Source organism: Dipodomys merriami, unplaced genomic scaffold, assembly GCF_024711535.1.
Source record: "Dipodomys merriami isolate MVZ:Mamm:240054 unplaced genomic scaffold, mDipMer1.0.p SCAF_7, whole genome shotgun sequence".
Classification (NCBI taxonomy): Eukaryota; Metazoa; Chordata; class Mammalia; order Rodentia; family Heteromyidae; genus Dipodomys; species Dipodomys merriami.
Genome location: NW_027206290.1, coordinates 41,239,870 through 41,260,832, shown reverse-complemented (window position 1 = coordinate 41,260,832; position 20,963 = coordinate 41,239,870). Strand labels below are relative to the sequence as shown.

The following is a 20,963-nucleotide window of genomic DNA, read 5'->3' as shown; positions in this document are numbered from 1 at the left end:
TATTCTCCCCAGAAACATACAAATCTCTATAACTTGATATTCCAAAAGTCATATGATCTGAAATTAAACCATTCTTCACCTACTAATTAGTATGGATTGGCTGTTCATCCTTACTCAATATCATGAAAATTGCCTATTTTCACATTTTATCTTCTCTTCACCTCATTCTACTCCAATCAGCCTGACTTTTCCCACACTTAATGATTATCATCAGTTCACCTCACCTATCCAAACAACCCTTAGCATTAAAAAATATACTTTTCAGTACTAATTCTATTTCAGGTCCTAGTTATGATTATAATACATCCATTGTATTCATTTCATTTTAAATCCGACTCTGGTAATCATTTCCTGAAAATGGAGTCAGAACAACTTAACCTGTGCACTTTCTCAGCTTCAGGATGCCGTGACTCCATGTAGCCCATATGACATGGTCTCCACATGTCTTCTATACCCCGGGTCCTGAAGCCAGGAGGCAGTGTGCACATGCTTAGCATGCCCTCTGGTTGGAAGCAGCACCCACTGCACCCTGAGTCCTGGTGAAGACAGTGCACGCCTAGAGCATCCTCTAGTGAGAATAACTGCTCACTGCGCCCCAGGTCCTCAGGAGAAGAGCATAGTGCACACACACCTGATTCATGGAATTATAAGCCCTTTGTATATCAACTCTACAATAAATTTTTAAAGGAACTAAAATGATAGTTAGAATTGTCATTCACACAATAAGCATTGCATAAAGATTTTTACCATCTTCAAGATTCTGACACTGAAGCATTTTGTTTTCCTCTTTTTATCAGATGCAGAAGGTCAAGTTTCGAGAGACACAAAGTTTAGTTAAGATCACAAAGAGGAGAAACTAAGAACTGCATGCTGCTCTTCTGGCTTTGCTTCTGGCCCCTCCACATCCCAGTGTCTTGACACAGGTAAGCAGTGTAAGACGGGGTTGTCACAAAGAAAGAGAAGACACTGGCATCAGAAAACGATCTCACTATTTATCTCAGAAGTCATTTATTTGAAACTCTTCACAGCTACCAGCAAATACCTCAGCATAAGAAGTGACAACCCAAGACAGCCCAGGTAGAAAAGTCTGAGACTATCTCCATTTAATCACCAAAAAGCTAGAAACAAAGGTATAGTTTAAGTGGTAGAGTGCCAACCTTGAACAAACACATGAAGGTAGAGCATGAATTCAAGCCAGCACAATAAAAGGAAAGCAAACCATGGGCTACAACCTAAGTGAGGGATTGGAGGCATGGCCCAGGTCGCAGAATGTCAGCCAATGTGTACAAGTAAGTGTCAGATACCAAACTCAATCCCAGTCTCAGACAAAAAGAAACCAGAGTGACAAGTGACAGAGGTGAGAGGCCATCACCAAAAGCTGCCCCAGGTACCACTGTAAGTAATTAGGCTGGTTGTCCAGCCCCATGAGAGCATTTAATAGCCTATAATTACCCATAGCTATTTCCCAAGGCTTGCCCTAGTACAGCCGACTAGGCATTTCAAGATAATGGCTTTTCTGCTCTTCTGTTAGTCCTTGTTCTCTGCTCACTGAAAGACCTTATTAACATAAGTGGAACTGCTAATTAGGCGGACTTTCAGGCACTATTATACACTTGCAGTCAGGTAGGGTGTGGAGTCCTGATACTGGCCAGAACAAAGGGAGTTGGAAAATCTAGTTCTCCTCAAAAGGTATCTGGGCCACATGCTGTTACTCAAGCCTGTATACCAAGTTACTTGAGAGGCAGAGATCTGAAGATCAAGGTTGGAAGCAAGCTTGTCTAAAGAAAGTTTCTAGACTTTAGTCCAAAGTAGCAGATAGCACACTGCTGCCGTCCTCAGTGTGGGGGAAACATGATGGCCAGGTGGTCGGCCACTGCTTGTGGGCCACCATACCTGGAGCAGCACAGTAGCAGGACCACAGCCCAGCTAGCGGGCAGGAACTGAAACCCTACTTCAAAACTAGCCACCGGTGCCTGGCTATTAGCAAAATTTTATCCCAGTAATCTGTCCAAGATTTAGGCCTGGATGACATCCACTCAAATTATCTCACCTGGTGTCTTTGACTAGAGCTGTGTAGACGTAGAAGTTAACTTGTAATTTTCTGTAAGTAAGGACATAAATGTGGTGGTGGTGCACACCTGAAGTCCAGCAATGCAGATGATAGAGGCAGGAGGATCTAGAGTTCCAGAGTAGTCCCATTAGCAAAACTTTTATCTAAAAAACTTTTATCTAACAACAAAAGGGCCAGAGGAGCCAAGTGCCAGTGATATGTGCCTATAATCCTAGCTACTCAGGAGGCTGAGATCCAAGGACTACAGTTCCAAACAAGCATGGACAAGGAAGCGTTGTGAGGCTCTTAGCTCCAATTCACCATCAAAAAGCCAGAAGTTGAGTTATGGCTCTAGTGGTAGAGTGCCAGCCTTGAGGAAAAAGCTCAGGGACAGAGCCCAGGCCCTGAGTTCAAGCCCCAAGAGTAGCACACATAGAAAAGGTGGGAGGTTGGGGATATGACCTAAGTAACAGAATACTTATCTACCAAGGGTGAGGCCTTTCCTTCATTTCCTAGCCAAACAAAAAAAAGCAAGAAAGCCTGCCACTCATGACTCATGGCTATAATCCTAGCTACTTAGGAGGCTAAGATCTGAGGACTGAGGTTCAAAGCCAGCCTAGACAGACATGTCTAGGAAACTCTTCAATAGCTTTGTGTGTGTGTGTGTGTGTGTGTGTGTGTGTGTGTGTGTGTGTGTGTGTGTGTGTGTGTGTGTGTGTGTGTGTGTGTGTGTGTGTGTGTGTGTGTGTGTGTGTGTGTGTGTGTGTGTGTGTGTGTGTGTGTGTGTGTGTGTGTGTGTGTGTGTGTGTAGGTGGCAGAGCTTGAATTCAGGGCCTGTGCATTTTCCCTGATCTTTTGCACTCAAGGCTAGCATTCTACCACTTTTAGCAACAGAACCACTTATAGTGGTTAACTGAAGATAAGAATCTCATAGACTTGGGGCTGGGAAGGTGGCTCAGTGGTAGAGTACTTGCCTTGCATGCTCGAAGCCCTGGGTTCGATTCCTCAGCACCACATAAGAAAAAAGCCGGAAGTGGTGCTATGGCTCAAGTGGTAGAGTGCTAGCCTTGAGCTGAAGAGCTGAGGGACAGCGCCCAGGCCCAGAGTTCAGGCCCCACGACCGGACCCAAAAAAAAAAAAAAAAAAAGAATCTCATAGACTTTTTCCTGCTAGGGCTGGGCTTTGAACCTCAATCCTCAGATCTCAGCCTCCTGAGTAGCTAGGATTACAGGTGTGAGGCACTGGTGTCTGGCCGGAAGACATACCCAATAACTACCAAAAGACAGAAGCAAAATTATGGCACAAGTGGTAGAAGCAATAGCCTTGAGCCAAAAAGCTCAAAGACAGTGCCCAGTCCCTGACCTCCAGGACCAGCACACACACGTGTGTGCACACATGCACACACACACACACACACACAGCTCTTTTTTTTTTAATGCTTTAAAATAAATGGCTAGATGCTGGTGGCTCACACCTGTAAGCCTAGCTTTTTAGGAAGCTGAGATCTGAAAATCATAGTTCAAAGCCAGCATAGGCAAGAACATGGAAGTCTTATCCCTAATATCAAAAAGCTGAAAGTGGAGCTGTGCAATTGCTAAAGTGCTAGCCTTGAGCAGAAAAAAAAAAGCAAGTGTAAGAGGCCCTAAGTTCAAGTGTCAGTACTAGCCCACATTCATGTCTCATATACATGAAAATCTCATGGACTTTGTTGCCCAGGCTGGCTTTGAACCATGATCCTCAGATCTCAGCCTCCCGAGTAGCTAGGATTGCAGGTGTGAGCCACTGGCACTTGGCTTCTCTGTCTTTTGGAAGTTCAGATGAACAACTCACTTCTGTCTCCATCTGTGGAACATGAGTCTCAGCAACTCCATTTTGGTGTGGTCTGTCCACTTAAGTGCAGGTGTTCACAATGCAGTTTATGTTCCTGAACCATGGGGTAAACAGTTCAAGGTTTGTGGATGAGGAGAACTATAGTTTTTCTAGGGAACTTGGTTTCTTTCACCTTTCTGTGTGCATTCACTGGTACTGGTACTGGCAACTTGAACTCAGGGTCTCTTGTTCTCACTCAACATTTTTCACTCAAAGCTAGCACTCTACCCCACAGCTCCACTCCCAGTTTTTGGTTGGTTAATTGGAGATAAGAGTCTTATAGATTTGTCTGCTTGGGCTAACCTCAGATCTTAGCCTCCTTAATAGCAAGTACTACCGGCATGAGACACAGACAACTGGTTTTTCTTCCACTCCTTTGAAGAAGCAGCTTCAGCTTGGGAGGTACACAAGAAAAAAATTCCTGTTAGTAAATATCTGCTAAGTACAGCATTATTCCTTGTCAGAGCTCTCAAGAAATCCTTTCAAGACTTGTGAGCCCATCTTCCTGAGGAAGTAATTATCTCAAAAACTCAAAACAGTGGCATTGGCAAGGCCAGTATGGGGGGGGGGGGGGGGGGGGAAAGCAGGCTGGATGCCTGACAGCAAGGCTGCAGGGCAGCCCCTGACCACACGAGGGCAGCCCCTGCCACTGCATGAGGCTGGGGAGCAGCCCACTAGCGTGAAACCAGGCAGACTCAGGGAGGGAGGGATGGTCTTGAGTGTCCACTCTCCTGGTTCTCGAAGGTCACTGAGGTCCCACTGGCCACAGAAACAGCCAACTAGCCAACTGGAGACTGCCCCTCCCTGGAAATCAAGGCTGCCTTTGTGTCTGTTCAGCTACTTTGGAGGCTGAGATCTGAGGATCACAATTAGAAGCTAGCCCTGGCAGATACATCCTCAAGACTGTTATCTCCAATCAACCAGCAAAGCTGGAAGTGGAGATATGGCTCAAGTGGTAGAATACCAACCTTGATCCAAAAAGCCAAGCAAGAGTGCAAGGCCCCAAGTTCAAGCCCCAGGACACACAAAAAGTATTAGGCTTCTCCCCCTGCTATGACAGCAGGACCCTGTGCTGGTGGCCTCTTCCTGGGGCTGACCTCCTCCTCCAGTCCTCTCAGCATTCCTGTACCCAGGCCTGAGCCTGCCCAGTTCTGTTGCTCAGGGACCTGGTGTCACCAATCTGCCCAGGCAAACCTGAGATTTTGTGACCCCAGAAATAGCACTGGTGTTAGTTTAGACCAGGCCTTACTTTTAATCCTCCCAGAAGCTGCCCAATTCTGTGGTAGGGTGAGGGTTGGGGAAGGAGGGGAAAGGGGAAGGCAGCTGCCATGGGCCTGTGGGCTTCTGCCCACACCCATTGTCACAACAGCTCCTTCACAAGAATGAGTCCCACAGCTTCACCATGGCCTGCCAGCTCAGGCAGGGACTGGAGGGCATTCAAGCTGGTAGAAATTAAACCCAAAGGGGAGCCTTAGATTGGTAGGTTGAGGCCTTGGAAAGCCTCTCAGAGTAGGGGAAGAGGAAGTCCTGGGGCTTCTGAGAGCCAGCTTGGACTGGCACACCAGGATTCTGACACACAGCACAAGGACCCTCCCCACAGGTACCCAGCATGGGAGGAGAAGAACACGGAAAACCCCACAGGGCTGGGGCTCACCAGGCCCAAGTGGTTGCTCTCTGCCTGTAGAGATTTCTCCCCAGCCAGCTCTTCCCTAGCAGCTCACCCAACCAGACATCTATGACCTAAGCTGAAAGGTGTCCTTTTGAGAACTGACTCCTGGAGGGAGAAGCAGAACCTGCTGGGCCCAAAGCTTGGGGCTGACTGGGTCATCTCATCAAGACAGCATTGGAGCCAGGCACCAGTGGCTCATGCTTATAATCATTACCACTCAGGCGGCTGAGATCTGAGGATTCCTACTGAAAGCCAGCCCAGGCAGATAGATCCAAGAGACTCTTATGTCCAATTAATCACCAAAGAGGTCAAAGTGCAGCTGTGGCTCAAGTGGTACAGACCATCATTGAGCAAAAACAAAAACTTAAGAGACAGCAACTAGGTTCTAAGTTCAAGGCCCAGTACCAGAAGAAAGACAGAAAGACAAAAAGAAAGAGAAGGAAGGAGGGAGGAAGGAAAGGAGGGAGGAAGGAAGGGAGGAAAGAAGGAGGGACAACTCACGGCTATAATACTAACTACTCTGGAGGCTGAGAGCCTGATCCCTAGGGTAGCTCTAAGATTTTCACCCTTCTAAAACCCAAGCCTCCAGGGGAGGTGTGCAATGTATAACTCCTTACAAAATGAACTCAGTTTAACAAAATGAATACCATAAAGCTGAAGCTTCAGGGGTGGGACAAAAGAAAGGAGAGGAAAGGTGAGCAAACACAGCCATAATATTCAAGGAACCCTTGTGAAAACTGAACGAGAGGACTTGGGAATGAGTCGGGTTGGAGAGATGGGGGGAGTGATGGAAAGGGTGCCCTGTACTCACAAACTGAAACCCTTTGAACAATTACTTAAGATAAAATCTTAGTTTAATTACTTACTAAAAACCGAGAGACAGTGAGGGAAGGGTTGACATTGTCCAAAAAGAAACATACACTTTACCTGACCTGCGTTTAAATGTACATCAACCTTTATAATAATAAAATAAACGTATCAGCATTCTTACAACAAAAATAATAAATAAGAGGCCTCCCATCTATGCTCCAATAACAGTCCTGTAATTTGCCTGCACTACTGTGATAGTAAGATGTCAATATTAAGCTGGGTGTAGTGAGGCTCGCCTAGTCTCTGGTGCTAAGAAAGTTGAGACAAGAGCACTTGAGCCCAGAAGTTCCAGAGCAGCCCGGGCAACACAACAAGACCTATTTTTTTAAGTTAATATTAAATAAAAATAAATTAGTTTAATAGACCATGGCTGGAGTGTCTGGAGATGGGCTTAGGGGTACAGCATGCTCAGCATGTGTGAGCCCCTGCTTCAGTCCCCATCACAAAGCTAGTTAAAGAAGCTAGTCTGTCATCCAGTGATGATGGCTTCTCTCCGGGTTAACAAGGACCGCCTGGGCACCGAGAGGTACTGGCTGCAGGCTGAGCCCAGGAGGGCAGGCCCAGGCCCATCTCCTCTCCTCCCAGGCTTCCTAGCGGCTTTCTGAGTAGGAAGTAGCTAGAAGTCTCTTCCCACTGGGGTCTTTGCAGCTCAGGGACCACCCTCCTTCTGTTCCATCCTGAGGAGGTGGCCAGGGGACAGCCTCTTTAGCTCCCCTCCTCCCCAGCCTGCCCACTTTCCCATCTGTGCCACTAGGCACAACACCTCTGAGATCCAGCCACCAGGGCACCTGGCACAGGATGGTGTTCACTGCTGTGGGGGTGAATTGCAGAATGCGGTGATGCCAACAGGAGGGCAGGAATTTTCTTGTGCACATGGCCCAGGATGGGGAGGGAGGGCACTGGGGTGACAACCAGCTAAGCTTCCGGCCACCCCCTCACCCTGTCGCTCGCCTCCCTGGGCTCCCTGTTGCCTCTTTCCCCACCTCCATCTGCCCCAACTTAGGCTAGCACTACCTTCAGCCCAGAGGCTTAAATTCTAAATAAAATCGTGCCTGGAATCCTGCTCTCTTCCAATCCTCGCTCCCTGGCACACCCTCTCATGGCTCCCACTGCCACTAAACACTCCCCTGTTTGGGATGGCCAGTGCCATCTGCTTTCCTGTCCAGCCTCATGTCCATCCCACGGTACGGCATGAGCCCCATCACACTTCCACAAGGTGTACGTCAAGTTGAAAACGCACAGCCTCATATGCACATCATGCTCTTTTCTGCCTAATTCAGCTCGTTTCTTGTTCTCTCCTGCAAGGCTCCCATCAGACATCCTGGGTGGTAGTCTGGGACCCTCCCCGTCTCTCATGCAGGACAGGGATGGATGACCCTTGCTCACACAGCCATGGTGTATGGATATATATTTATCAGTTCATGTTTTATCTTTGGTCTGCCCATGGCTGCTGGCTAGAGACCTGCCTTATTCTTTGGGAGCCTCCTGGGCCAGGCATAGAGGGCACACAGCAGCAAAAACAGCCCGCACGAGGCCTGCAGCCCTGTGTTCTGGATACAGCATGCAGGACACCACACAGTCACACCCAGGGCCCAGGAGCACTGGCTTCACCACTCCTGGCTCCAGGCCTGTGGAGGCAGGCCACTCTGGAGACAAGTGCAGACCCCCACACGAAGGGTGGAGAGCAGTGACAGGTGGCTTCCTGCAGCCCTGGGTGCTGCTGATAAGCAGGGTGTCAGAGATGTGGAATTTTGCCTGCAGAAGTGTGCAGGGTCCTCTCACCAGTCCTGGGAGCAGGGGACAGTGGGCAGCAGTGAGGCCAGGCCTCACCCTGGATTGCAGCCAACTAGGTGTAGCCTGGACCTTGGCAGTGCAGGGCAGCTGGGCTCCACCCTCCTGGTCGCTCGGTTCAGAGCTCCTGGAATGGCTGATATGTTCTCTAGTAAACAAATGTCAGCATCATCCTTTTACATGAAAAGAAACTGAGGCATAGACTTGGTCTTTGAAACTTCACTCCATCTACTCAAGACCTGGGGGACACTGGGTACCAGGGTGGGAGACAGTCCCAAAGGCTCTAAGGCAGGGGCTGGCCTGGTGCAGAAAGGTCCCATGCAGGTACCCTTGGTGTCTGCCCCTCCTTAGGGCAACTCAGCTGCCCTCACCAGGCTGAGCCAGATAGGATGCCAGGGGCATCTTGGCAAAACACCATATGTCCTCAAAAGGGAAAAAATAGCCTTGAATGACAAAGCTAAAGGATAGCACTGAGACCTTGAGTTCAAGCCCCAGTAGCTACACACACAGAAAAACCTACAAAGAAGGAGTTTAGAGGTGGAGGGTCTCAAGTGATAAAGCACCTGCCTAGCAAGCATGAGGTTCTGAGTTGAATCTCCAGTAAGTGCTGTCAGGAAGGAAGGGAGGGAGGGATACCTTCAAGTTCAGTTTCTGCCAAGAAAGAACACTAAGGTGAAGTTGGTGTATGTGGGTACCTGACGAGGCACACAGTGACTACTTCCCAAGTCCTAGCAGTGCCAGTGAAGCAAGTATTCCCCTTGTGTGTGCCTGCCCTTTACTGAATCATTTCCTTTTCTGACCCTATCAATAGCCTTTTTTTCCTTTTAATTATGGACAAGACATTTCCAAGTGCCCTCCCAGGGTCCCAAAGGGGAGTTTCTGGAAGAAAGAAGACTGTGTGTTGGACTGTCCTTAGTTTTCCTGACACTGGCTGCAGATCCCCACCATATGTAAGAGACCCTATGGTTTCTAAGTGTGAGGGCCGAGTGCCTGACTTCCCTGCAAAAGCACTGGCTAGGGTTCTGTGCCGTGGGCCACAGCCTTGCTCTGGGATGCTGCTCCGGGACGTCGGGGTAATGTGCCTGAGGACAGCCTGTGCAATGTAACAAAACTCAGAATCTTTTCCATTGGGCTTTTAGAAGTCTGGCGTTTACAGCCATGTGTGTGTGTTTGTGTGTGTGTGTGTGTGTGTTTGTGTGTGTGTGTGTGTGTGTGTGTGTGTGTGTGTGTGTGTGTGTGTGTGTGCTTTTAGAAGTCTGGCGTTTACAGCCGTGTGTGTGTGTTTGTGCGCGCGCGCGCGCACGCACGCGCCTGTACTAGGACTTGAGCTCAGAGCTGGGTACCGTCCTATAGCTTTTTTACTAAAGGCTAGCACTCTACCACTTGAATCACAGATCCACTTCTGCCTTTTCCATTGTTAATTAAAGTTCCTGCCTGGGCTGGCTGTGAGCTCAAGGCTCAGCCCCCTGAGTAGCTGGATTACAGGTGTGGACCCTTTGGCCCCTTTTTTTTTTTATAGGGGCCTGCCATTTGCTGCTGTTCTTTGGAGTAAGGGTTAGGTAGCTGGTGCATCAGGATCAAGCCCCTTTGCAGGCTCCCAGTTGCTGTCTGCAGGAATTGGAGGTTGCTTGGATGGGGGGACTTTCATACATTCAACCACAGAACGGTGCTGAGTGTGAGGAGAGAATGATGTGCTGCTTTTCCCGCACCATAGCCCACAGGCTCATGAGTGTCTCCATCTTTCCACCATTCCTCAAGTATTAGGACTTTGAGGGCCTGCCCACCTTGTTTTGCAATTATTTCCTTTTACTGCTCCCAGATGAACCCTTCTGGAGAAGACAGGAAGCCCGGGGTCTGGTGCAGAGCTCGCCCACCACTGCTACTTCCTCCCCCTATAAAAGCTGTCATAGAGACTTTTCTCGGGGAGAAATGTAGTATCACCAGTCAGGAGCCAGTGGCTCATGCCTGTGATCCTATCTACTCAAAAGGCTGAGACCAAAGGATCACAGTTCAAAGCCAGCCCAGGCAAGAAAGTCTGTGAGATTCTTACTGCCAGTGAAGTGGAACTGTGTCTCAAGAGATCTACCATCCTTGGATCTGAAAGCCAAGGGGCAGTGCCAAGGCCTTGAGTTCAAGCCCCAGTACTAGCACCAAAAAGCAAAAACAAAAAACCCAGCCCTACCTTTCTCTACTTGAATGTGTCACCTCCTGCAGAATCTTCTCCAGACTCCAGTCAGAAGCCCCCTCATCCTTTGCACATGCCTCCTCCTAACGTGGAAGACACTCAGATCAAACATCATGCAGTATGGTGCTAAAAGACGGGACTTGTGCAGGAGAGAAGGGTTCCCAGTAAGGGAGACAGTAAAGTCTGGAATAGTCTAGAACAGGCCTGCACTTAGGAACCAAGCTCTCAAGTTAGGGTAGAGGTCAGACCAGGGCTGAGGACTGACGGGAAGACCCTATGGACTGGGGAAAGTTGGGACTTTATCCTCAAACTACAGTTTTAAGCCAGAGAATGACATGGTTAGACTTGCATTTCCTTTTATCCTTGCTTTGTTTACTTATAAAAGTTGTTATGGTTGGGGGGGGGGCAGTATTGGGGCTCGAACTCAAGAGACTGAGTGCTGTTCCTGAGCCTTTTCACTAAAGGCTGGCCCACTACCACTTGAGTCACAGCTCTACTTATGGCTTTTCAGTAATTAATTGAAAAGTCTCATTGACTTTCCTGCCTAGACTTTGAACCACAATCTTCATCCTGAGTAGCTAGGATCACAGCATGGGCCACTGGCACCCAGCTTGTAGGTTTGATTTTTGGATACACTTTTAAGAGAAATATTTAGGGAAGTGTCTTGAGTGATAAAGTATCAGACTAGAAACAGTCCACACCAAAATAGGAAAGGAGGGAAGGAGGGAAGGAAGGAAGGAAGGAAGGGAAGGAGGGAGGGAGGGAAGGAGGGAGGAAGGGAGGGAGGGAGGGAAGGGAAAGAGAGTGAGAGCAAGAGTGAGAGCGAGGGGGGTACTGATCCATCGTTTCTGGTGTAGTGTTGAGGCAGGATTGAAAGTAGGAAGCAACTGGATGACATCACCCTTGTATCCACCCAGCTCAGAATTAACAAAGGCAACAGATAACAGCTGCCATTCCCTAGGTTTCTTGCTTTTGAAAAGTTAAAAAAGAAACAAAGTGGACAGTGAAAAGGAGTCAGGGAGCTACCAGAAACCAAGACCACCGCAGGGAAAAGGAGGGATGGAGAGGAGAGTGTGGGTGAACCCCCAGCACCTGCAAGTGGCAGCCTCAGGTAAGAAAGGTCAGGAGATGTGCACAACTGCCTACAGTGCCTAGCTCAGGAACACTGGCCCCAGGCTCATTTACTGATTATTGGCATGGGAGAAACAAGATAGCATTTGGAATTGAAAAGGAAAGGAACTTGCTTAAGTCCCTGCAGTTTTCATTTGAAAAAGCATAAATAACTAAGCAAACAACAAAAGCACCCAGGCTCTTTTCTTCCTGCTTTTAAGATGGTTTAAATTTTTTCATTTAAAAAGCCAATCATCAGTGCTCTCACCTGTAATATAGCTACTCAGGATGCTGAGAACTGAGGATTGAGATTCAAAGCCAGCCCAAGCAGGAAAGTTGGTGAGACTCTTACACACCACCCCCGAAAATGCTGTAGTGGAGCTGTGGCTCAAGTGGCAGAGCACCAGCCTTGACAACAAAAGTTCAGGGAAGTGCCCAGGCCCAGAGTTCAAGCATGACTGGCAAAAAAAAAAAAAAAAGATTTAACAAGATGAATAAAGGAAAGGGAAAGAAAAAGTCAGCATGGAGCTCTTAGTAATTATGCACATCCAGACTGTGAGCACAGCAGGTGACTTTTAATCTCAGTCCAGTTCCCCTCCTGGCCCTCTTAATACTACTAGCCACTTCCTCTTGGGACCTGCCAGTATAAGCTCAGGAAACACTAAGCTTTAATTTTGTAATCAGTAAAGCATGTTAAGAAAGGAAATCCACAAAGAAAAAAAAATCACATTATGAATTTCAAAGCCAAGGAAAAGGATCATAAATTAGATGGCAAAATTGCTGGGGACAGACTTTGTTAGGGACTCTCTTCAGTGACTGGCTATTATTCACCCTTGAAGATCACCCACCCAGTGTCCCATGTTTCACACTTGTCTATTCCCAAAGCTTTGGCGCAACCTTCAGCTGTGGCAGCCAGGGCTTTTTGTCTGACCTCTTCTGACAAGCAGGAAGGCCCAATGAAAAGGCTAGCACCTTGAGTGGGGTTTTACATTGGTCAGATGGTAGGATTTATTTGAAAAGCCTTTGTAAACTGATTGGCTATGGGTCACCAGCCGTTTTTCATTCATTGTTCTAATTGGTGACTTAACTGACTTGCTCCACTGCATCTTAGAATATTCAAGCAGATTCACATTTTAAAACTGTTATGCCCTCAACAGAATGTTGGGTCCTTCTATGCTCTCCCACAAGGCTGGGATAGGTTTTGTCCTGTGCCAACCCTCCCAGTTGGTTTCTAGTGTCTCCCACTATGGATGTTCTGCATTTCATTCATGTTAAATCCCATCCACGCAACAGAGTCACTCACACAAATGGGCCTACAAAAAATACTGTGGGCTAAAATGAAACCCACCACTGTTCACTGCCCCTGAATGTAACATTTACAATTCAGATCTATATTCTTAGCTACTCCAGAGGCTGAGATCTGAGGAGCTTGGTTCAAAGCTAGACTGGGAAGAGTAGTCTGCTTATTAATCAGCAAAATAAGCTAAACTGGAGGTCTGAGTCAAATAGTAGAATGCTAGCTGAGTGGAAAAAGCTGAACAGAAGTATGAAAGTAGCAGATAAGCAAGACCACACACATACACAACTAAAAACTAGAATGTAAAAGTGAAAAAGTGGAATGTAAGATGTTAGTGAAGGCATAGTCTTTTCTTCTCAAAGCTTAATGCCTAGGAGATGGGAGTGGTGGGACACATGCACTTCCAGCAATCAAGAGGCTGAGGCAGGATGGTCACAAATTCAAGGCCAGTCTGGGATACACAGAATTTTGAACCTTGGATTGAAACAAAGAAAGAAAAAAAAAAGCAAATCTTCCCCACCCCCTTTTTTTCTATTATTTTATGGGCTCAGGATTGAACCCAGGACGTAATGCACTGGGTCCTGAATCAGCTGATCTCAGGCAGACACAGCTGCTCCAACCACAATCATGGAGCTGTGTTAGCACTGACCCTCTGGCTTCCAGAGTTAAACATTCACCTGCAGCTGAAATGCTGGGAAGGGGAACCACAAGAACGCTGTCTCCATATACCCGGCTGCAGAAAGGAGGCACTGGCTGAGTGGCTGTGGCTCTATGCACCACAGCTTTGGTCCAGCACCAGGAGGATGACTGGACTCCGCTGTACTGTAGTTCCACACAGCCCTAATCCCACACTCCTGGTACCTCTGGCAACTCTTGGCGCAGAAAACAAAACTTTCATTTTCTTCAGAGACAACTGTTTTACCAGACAGCTTTCAGATTGAATGTTACTTTTTTTCTTTCTCGTAAACCAGTAGGATGTGAAGTACACTTTAAATTTTATTTTACTTAGGGACATACTTCAATGAGAGTTCTAACATGTTTAGGATCCTGTATTGCTAAATAAGTCTGAAATTCTCACAGTAAGGAAAGGAAAAATTTAGGAAGAAAAAACAGTCACTTTGCAGCTGGGCCCTAGTGGCTCATGCCTTTATTCCTACCTGTTGAGGAGGATAAGGTTTGGGGTTTGCAGACAGCCTGGACAGAAAGTCTGCAAGAGTCTGTCTTCAATTCACAAGCAAAATGTTGGGCTGGAGGTATGGCTCAAGTGGTAGCACCAACCATGAGAGAAGTCAAGCAAGAGAAAAGAGTTCAAGCCCCAGTCGGAGCCCACACACACAAAGTTACTTTGCTCAGGGTTTGTAACCTGAAGATAGAGTATGTTTGAGGCTCTGAGTTCAATGTGTAGGAACACACAAAAGTCACATCTCATCACTCAGAACATGTTAGCTGGTACTGCCCTTTACTTCACATTGCCATTTACATAACAAGGACTTAATAACTATCATTTGAACTTCCTGACACACATTTAAAGGAACTGGTAACTTCAAAGACAGACAAACTTTCTTGAATTCTAAAATCTGGAATTTTTTTTAGGAAAGAAGAGGAAGTGTTTCATTGTACTTCTATCACAAAATGTTTTACCAACTTATTACTTACCCAACTGATAGTTTGTCATTTAAATCATGTCACTGATATATCAAGAAAAATAAAAAAACGAATTCTCCAACCTTTCAATTGCCATTTTAAGATTCTGATAAAGACTGATTATATTTCTTCTTAAAAATGGAAGTATGGGGGAAAGTTCAGCCTCTAGTAGGGCATCTCTTGAGAGCTTTAGGACTCAAATATACATCACTCGAGGAACAGACATGTTTCAACCAAGTACTAAGATGTTGGTTTCACCTAATCAACTACAAAAGGCAAAAAAAAAAAAAAGAGAGAATGTAATTTTTTAAAAAAACTGCTCATTTCTATTTGTAATATCTAGTATATGTATGAGTCAAACGGAAAAGGTCAGATAATGTGATGTTAGGAAAATGAACCCTTAGATATGTACTCTAATGTTTTCTTTCTTCCATGCATTTGTTTCTAATGCATTTATAAGATTATCTCTTTGTTACTTTGTATGTCCCTCCCCCACAGTATAACCCCTGCTTTCACTATATTTGATGTCAGTATAACTTGTGGAGGAGATGGAGAAAAACAAGTCGTTTAAGAATACAGGTGGACCTGTTGCAACAATGAGAAGTACAAGTTGTCATGTCAAAAACGAGCTTTACAACGGTGGGGGGGGAGGCTGGGAAGGGATGTGAAGGGTAAACAAAGGAGGAGGCTGCAATGCTTGATAAGAAATGTACGCATTATCCTGCCCATGTAATTGTAACCCCTCTGCACAGTATGTTCACAAAAAAAATTAAATTAAAAAAAAACTGCTCATTTCTGAGGATTATGGTTTGAAGTCAGCTGGGCAGAAAAACCCGTGAGACTCAAGAATGTACAGCCCTAAGTGCAAGTCTCAGTGCAGGCATTAAAAAAATTGATCATTTTGTTGGGCACCAGTGGCTCATACCTATAAACCTAGCTACTCAGGTGGCTGAAATCTGATGATCACAGTTCAAAGCCATCCTGGGCAGAAAAGTCTGTGAGACTCTTATTTCCAATAAGCTACTTAGAAAAGGCCAGCAGTGGTGCGATAGATAGCAGCTCCAGTGATAGGAGTGCTAGCCTTGAGCACAAAAAGGCTCAGAGATAGCTCCCAGGCCCTGAGTTCAAGCCCTAGGACTGGCCAAAAGACAAAGCAACAACAATAAATTGACCATTTAGCTAGTAGTCTTTAAAAGTCACAACAAGGCAGGCCAAGAGTGGTGGCATATCCCTGTAACCAGTTATGTAGAAGGGAAACCCCAGGCAAGATACCAAGACCCTATCAGAAAAACGAAGCAAAAAGGGCTGAGGGCATGGCTCAAGTGGTTGAGCCCCTGCCTGAAAACCGCAGGCTTGAACCCAATCTCCCATGCAAATAGTGTTCTTTGGGAACTGGGGAGCCTAGTGTGACCCCACATATTACCTTTTATTGTTATTTGGATGGCAAGACGTGAGTTATCAAGCTTTTGCTTATCACAGCAGCCTCATATCCACCCACCTTCACCACAATGCTAAGGATGGGAACTAATTATTAACAAGACCTCATGCTCAGCGCAGCCCCAAGGAGCTTGAGATCACTCACATAAGGTAAACCCATGGAGCTCATCTGGTCAATGAACCAGCAGCTGTGATTTTGCTAGTTATGGCCAAATTCTCTGGGCCAATTAGGGTAAAAAGCACAAAGTAAGTGCTCTTCACATTCAGACAAACTGTCAAGCCTGGCATCGTGGCTCACACCTGTAACCTTAGCTATGCAGGTGACTGAGATCTGAGGATCACTATTCAAAGTTCTGTGAGAACCTCATCTCCAAAAAAAAAAAAAAAAAAAAAAAAGGCCAGAAGTGGAGGTATGGCTCAATGGAAGAGCACCAGCCTTGAATGAAAAAGCCAACTGAGATCCTGCGTTCAAAGTCGTTAATATATTTGTGTGCATGTGCCCAACCCCTCCCCCCCACACACACACACACTCAGACCCTTGCCACAGTTTCCAAGTGCTCAGAGGTAAACACAGTGGTCAGGCACAAATGTATTTCAGTGATGTCCTCGAACTCTCCTTCATCTCCACTGGCTGAGATGCTCTGAAAGCCTGAAGTGGCTTGCCTGATTGTACACATCTGAGCAAGCCAGGCCAGCTCAGGCTGTTATTTCCAGTTAAGGGCTGGGAGAGTGATCATAGTTAGCCAAGTCTATCATTAACTTCTTTCTTCATATCTTCTGGGCAAGTGTCTGGGCTTGATTATTAAAGCAAGTCATGTTGCAAGTGTGGTGGCAGGGGAGGGGCTGCATCTGCACTGACTGATTATTAAGTTCATTATACTTCATGCCATCTGGTAGGCAAGGCAAAACATAGATACTAAGGTTTTTCACGCACACAGCCATCTAATACTCAGATTCAATACAATTGAATACACATGAGTCCTTTCGAAAATTGTTAGTATTCTCTCCTTTCCCCTTCCTCTTGCCTTATTTTCTTGTGTGGGTGCCAGCCAATCCTGGGGCTTGAATCCTGGGGCACTGCCTCTGGACTTTTTTGCTCAATACTAGCACTTTACCACTGAAGCCATCGCGCCACTTCTGGCTTTTTGCTGGTTAACTGGAGATTAGAGTCTCATGAACTTTTCTGCCTGGGCTAGCTTCAAACAATGATCCTCAGATCTCAGCTCCTGAGTAACTAGGATTATAGGCATGAGCCACCCGTGTCCAGCCATTTTGTTTCTGATATATACATCCATGATACAAATCACTAAATTTAGACAAGAATCAAAAGGAATACTCAGTATGACTAACTCTGAAACTTCTGTAATTTATTATCCTTTCCTGAATAATTAATGTGTTTGGCTAATTAAGATAATTAAATTTTAATAGACTTGACTATAACATAACATTATCTGATTTACAATGATCTTCCATAGTCCAACCTTATTGATTTCTTCAAATCATTTTCCCACTGTGACCTGGGAGGCTGTTTCAGAATGTACTGAGTAGTTTCCTATCACAGACATCCACTTATCGAAAAGGAAAGCAGGTCTGCATGCATACCTCTCTTCCCAAAGTTGCCACTAAAACCATGTGAGAGGAAACAAAACTTCAAGTAAATAAACTCAGGGATAAGAGAAAAGATCAAAAAGCCCACTGATTTGCCATAAATGATTAGCCAATCACGAACAAGGAAGAGATGGCAGAAAGCTGCTATGTTGACTTTTTGTGCTGGCTGGTACTGAAACTGAGCTTGGTTTAAAACCCTTTGGGCTAAGGGTATGTAGTTCAGTGGTAGGGTCCTGAGTGCAATCCAAAGCCAAAATAATCTTAGTAAAAGTTTAGTTCTGGCAGCACACTGGTGGCTCAAATTTGTAATCTTAGCTACTCAGGAGGCTGAGATCTTCAAAGCCAGCCCAGGAAGAAAAGCTTGTGTGATTCTTACTCCAATAAGCCACCAAAAAGCCAGAAGTGGAGGTGTGGCCCAAGTGGTGGAGAGCTAGCTTTGAGGTAAAAACCCAAGCCACAGTGTGAAATCCTAAGTCCAAGCTCTTCCCACAGTTCCCCCCCAATCCCCAAAATCAATGACAACAAAACATCAGTTCCACAGCTGGGTGACATATATAATCCCAGCACTTGGGAAGCAGCTGAGGCAAGGATGGCTAATTCAATGTCAATCCAGATTAACAGCAAGACCCGGTCTTGAAAAAAGCTTACTTCCTTGGGGGACAGCAAAGGAAGGGGTGACTGTCCCACCAAAGCAATGCACTCATTACCTCATCTATGACATGCTAACTCCTCTGTACAACACCTTAAAAACAGAAAGTATATAATAAAAACTTACTTCCGGCTTTGAGCCTTCTGAGTGACTTGTGAATCTGTACCTCCAAAGTTGGGACTCCTTAACCCAGTATGGATGGGGCAGGATCTGCTCTCGTCTGAAGCTGCAACAGCTGGAATGAGGAAAAATGGGCCTTACACTTACCTTATTTGGAGGGAACGTTCTGGGATTTGAACTTAAGGCCTCACTCTTGTTAGGTATGTGCTCTTGCCTTGGTATTATTGCATTTCCATTACTTATATTCTCTCCCTAGTGGTAATCTTCATTTTTATAGAAGGGAAAATTTGTACACATAGGTTAGATGGCAGAACTCTGGTCTCCTGCCGGCTCCTCCTGCGTCTGCGTCTGCACCTGCGCCCACACAGGGACTTGGTCCTGGTGTCATCTGGCCCTGTTCTGGGTCTTTCAGGCACCCTTGCTTGTCTTAAAGCAAGGGGAATGGAGAAAAATCACACCTAAGTCACACAGAAAAACCTCAAGCATATCAACTGAATTGTGCTTAGCAGCTTGCTAATAAAAATGAAGGCATACACTATTTTCCTTTTAAAAAAAAACTGGAAAAAGAAGTATTTTCTAAAAATAAAATGTTTTATTTGGAAGAGAACCTCTTACAAAGATTTTAATCTATTATTTGACCCTGTCAATTACAGTGGTATTTTAAACACATTGCATATAATTCACTGAATGTCATCTGTAGCATTCTGCTTCAAGTTAGAAGGATCAGGTTAAAAATATTTACAGGTTGATTCTGGTCCATTCTCCCACCTTTCCTTTTACTAAATCCATTTTCCTGTATTCTGGGTAAATGAAAAGAATCTTAAAACTTAAGGTTTATGTGGAGAGTTTAGTATATATCAATAATTCTATGCATTACATGTTTGCTTTTGATCCTTTAAGGAAAAGGGGATGATGAAGAAGAATTCTGTATGGAAAGGCAGTACACTTAGCACCTTTCCTCCCAGTTTTATCTTTATTGGTTTGCCTAAGACCAAATTTTTCTGGCCCTCTGAATTTAAAAAAAAAAAGTATGAAAAAAATCACACACATCAGTCTGCATGGAATATCGCACCTACAACTCTAAGCTTGAAGCAAATGTACATGGAACCACCAAACATCAAGAGGAAAAAGCTCTAGGGGTGTGGAGTGTGATGTGGGTTATGGTGGGGGTTTCCAGAGGGCTGGCTGTGACTTGGTGGTTGAACACTTGCTTAGCATGCTTGAGGCTCTGGTTTCAATCCCCAACACCACTAAAAAAAAAAAAAAACCACACACACACACACACACACACACACACACACACACGCACACGCACGCGCACACACGCACACACGCACACGCATTCCAGTAGTTTCAGAATGTAGTTTTGGAAAATCCTAAGCTGAATTTCAGCTGTTCTTTGAAATATGTCTACATTAAATATAACAATTATAGATTTTAATACTAACTTCATAATGAGAAAAAAATAATACTGAGTGATTTCAAATTGGACAATAATCAGCAACCACTCAAAATGTCTCAGGAACAGGGAGGCTAAAGTAGAAATTTAAACACTGATCTAACATTTGGTTTCTAATAAGCAACTCAAGAAAGGTACAGAGGTCCACAAATATAAAGTGGCTAGAACAGCCAAGATGTTTTGAGCTTTTTCTGCTTAAAACTTCCTAAATACATAGCTAGCAAGCACATACATTAGGCAGCTACCGATGCTAGAAAAATAGTTTAGTACTTTTAAAAATCTCAAACTTTAAACCAGTATTTCTATCCATAAATGTTCAAGTAACAATATCTGACAACACATTACACATGATGAATCATGATGAAATTTAAAGGGATACTTCAATTAGTTCTTAGTTTACCTTTGAAGGGGACATTTAAAATATAGATGAATTCAGCAGAATGGCTTAAAAAGTTAAGGCTCTCTAAAGAGTTCTAAAGACTAAAATTTAAGGCACAGATTACAATCTTCATGACTCTATTAAGACAAAAACCAAACCAAAAAGGAAAAAGAAGACACCTGACTTTTCCCACAGCCATACTACCCCTTCCTCACCAGAGCACATAACCTCTCAAACTCAAGCACTGGTAAGGAACAGAACAAAAGTCCACCAACACCACGGGTATGCATCCATGCAGGTGTCACTGTCTCGCTGAGCACCACTGGGATAGGCCAGCAGAATACTGTCTGATGTCTTGGGTCATGACTGCTCCTCCCATGCATAGCCCATGGGATCAGACAGGACTCTCCTCCTCTGTGGGGTCTCCTGTGCTTTTCTGCTGGGGAGACTGTACTGCTTTAGTGACTTCTTTTGGCTTCTCATCAACATTTACATTGGTCTCCTCCTCTTTGCTTTCCTTTTTCTGCTTGTCCTGTGCTTTCTGTTCTTTTGCCATAAGTCGGTAATTAATGCCCATGCCAATGAAGAGATAAACCCCGGCAATAATTAAGATGACACCGCATGCCCAGTACGTGTACTTGTATTCTCCATATATGTCATTGAGACGACCTAGAGAGAGAAAGAGTACAGCTTTTGCCTGTGGAAGTGAACACAAGAACCCTTTCCCAAATAACAATGAAGGAACCCCAAAGAACAATGGCTACTGGAATTAGTATCAAAATGAATTGTTAAAACTATCTTCTGAGTGTACATTTTCACCAATTTT

General features: G+C 45.3%; 1 protein-coding gene across 1 annotated transcript in view; it reads right to left on the bottom strand.

Moving 5' to 3' along the window:
• Positions 1-18,869: 18,869 nt before the first annotated feature.
• The window catches only part of LOC138816604 (monocarboxylate transporter 1), a 30,832-nt gene continuing 28,738 nt past the window's right edge, over positions 18,870-20,963 (bottom strand). Inside the window, exon 5 of the mRNA XM_070006478.1 lies at positions 18,870-20,806. Coding sequence (XP_069862579.1) covers positions 20,532-20,806 — 275 coding nt within the window. The 3' untranslated portion in view covers positions 18,870-20,531. The remainder of the gene's footprint in view (positions 20,807-20,963) is intronic.